This window comes from Guillardia theta (genome assembly GCF_000315625.1).
Source record: "Guillardia theta CCMP2712 unplaced genomic scaffold GUITHscaffold_30, whole genome shotgun sequence".
NCBI lineage: Eukaryota > Cryptophyceae > Pyrenomonadales > Geminigeraceae > Guillardia > Guillardia theta.
In genome coordinates, this window is record NW_005434644.1 from 32,338 (window position 1) to 34,479 (window position 2,142).

Genomic DNA, 2,142 nt, shown 5'->3' on the forward strand with positions numbered 1-2,142 from the left:
CTAGTCCTCTTTTCTCAGTCTTCACAACCCCTAGTCCCTCCCTTCTCAGTCTTCACAACCCCTAGTCCCTCCCTTCTCAGTCTTCACAACCCCTATTCCCTTCCTTCCTCCCTCCTCCCCTTCCTTCCTCCCTCCTCCCTCCTCCCTCCTCCCTCCTCCCTCCTCCCTCCTCCTTCCTCCCTCCCTCCTCCCCCTCCCTCCTCCCTCCTCCCTCCTCCCTCCTCCCCTCCCCTCCCTCCCTCTCCCTCTCCCTCTCCTTCTTCTCTTCTCTGCTTCTCCTCATGGCAAACTTTAGGCGGGCGGGTGCACAACGACAAGGTTGAAAGCTTCTTGGAAAAAACATCTCTCCCTGCTTCAAAGAGGTTGTTGCCACACGGGTCTTGAGCAACGTTGATTTTGCACTTATCGAAATAGCTTCTACCTCTTCTTCTTGCAAACTCGTTTGTGGTTGGAGTGGCGACGTTCTCAGACGACTTCAAGTATTATCACCATCTTCATCAGACTTGTCGCCCTTGCTAAAACTCTGAGCAGAGTCCCGTCAACGTATCTTGCAGGGGAGCACCTTGTTCGCCGGCACTTCGAGCACTTCTTTGGCAAGAGGGTAAGATGTCCACACTTATCTGATGCTTCTTATGCTACCCTGTAAGTTCACGGAAGAGATTCCGATCGTTGCAGCGTTTCCGGATGTTTACCAGACAGAGAGCAACTACAGGTGAGCGAACCTTGATGCTAATGCCCAGACGCTCAACGTCTTTCCCTCAGAGCCATCGGACTCGATCGTCCCATGCCGCACAACAAGGAGCATCATCTTGGCTTGCTCTGTGCTACCTTGCTCCTCTCGCCCCTCCTCCAGCTTATCTGACTGCAGGTTCGCGATGGAATCTACGTCCGCAGGAGGTGCGGGTGGTATGCACGGCTGCGCATGGTCGGGTGAATTTCAGTACAGGTCGTTCTGATCGATGATGACTACTCCAACGTGGACGCGGCGATCCGCCATGGCTACAACGCTATCTTCGTTAGGTAGCATCGCGAGCTGACTTGGACGCAAGGCGTGACTTGTTTGGTCCTGCTAGGGAGAGGACCGGGCTGCGAGCAGCTGACATTCTCGAGTCAGAGCTAGGCCGCAGGTGAGATGCCAGTGAAGTGAAGGGAGAAAGACTCGCAAGTCACCTTCCCCTTTCAGTTGAGCAGCCTCGGCCTGCTGTATAGCAGTAGTGTCCGTCCGATCTGAGATGCGACTGCGTGCATCTGTCGGGACCCACCGGGTAAGGGGCAGCCACTGGCGCTGATCGGATGTCTCTGGGGGTGCCGTACGGTAGCCAGCACAGGGCCGTGCGCAACTTGGTCATCACCGTTCTCGGAGCTTCCGAAGTTCGAGGCCCGCTGGAAAGGCTCTTTCCGCCGATCTGCCCGGGCACCGCGGGCCGTCCCACAGTGAACAGCACAGTCCGGTCAGGCCCGCTGACGTTAGGTAGACCCCATGGACTATCAGTACCGTGCCTCCGTTCGGCCCGTGGCAGTCACAGTGCCGCTAGTCTGGCAAACTTAGCCCCGGGCCGCGCCCGGCGGCCCGGGCCCCGGCTGACGCGGCGCGGGCCCGACTCGGTACTCGGAAAACGTGATAGCTGATCGAACGGTAGTTTCAAGTAAACTAAATGGCATAGTTACTGAGTCGCCAGTGTGTGAGTGAGCAACTATTCCCCTCCCCCCCCCCAGGGCCCCGGTCACCCGGATCACCGTCCGACGGTCACAAGTACCGTACGGCCCGGCCGTCCGGGCCGCCGCTGCCGCTGTGCCGGGCCCCGGGCCCGGTCCCCGACCCCATCATTATGGCATCGGACTCCGGGAGCGAGAGGTTCTTTGAGAGGGGTTGGGGGGCGGAATGCACGAGAGGCAGGTGCGGAAGGGAACATGAAGAGAAGAAGGAGAGGGACAAGTAGGGAAGAGAAGAAGAGAAGAAATGAGGAGGAAGAGGACGAGAAGAGGAGAAGCAGGAGAAGAAGAGAAGAATAGGAGGAGGAGGAGGAGGAGGAGGAGATGAGAAGCAGGAGAAGAATAGGAGGAGGAGGAGGAGAAGAAGAAGAAGGAGAAAGAGAAAAGAATAGGAGGAGGAGGAGAGGGAAGGAGGAGGAAAAGAAGAAG

At 57.7% G+C, this 2,142-nt stretch overlaps 1 protein-coding gene across 1 annotated transcript; it reads left to right on the forward strand.

Moving 5' to 3' along the window:
* Positions 1–632: 632 nt before the first annotated feature.
* On the forward strand, positions 633–1,024 carry GUITHDRAFT_107588 (hypothetical protein; the record flags this gene model as incomplete). The annotated part of the gene is made up of 4 exons (XM_005833308.1): positions 633–712; positions 763–821; positions 869–906; positions 947–1,024. 4 exons carry the CDS (start codon positions 633–635, stop codon positions 1,022–1,024), a joined length of 255 nt encoding a protein of 84 aa, XP_005833365.1.
* Between the last annotated feature and the right edge of the window lie 1,118 nt (positions 1,025–2,142).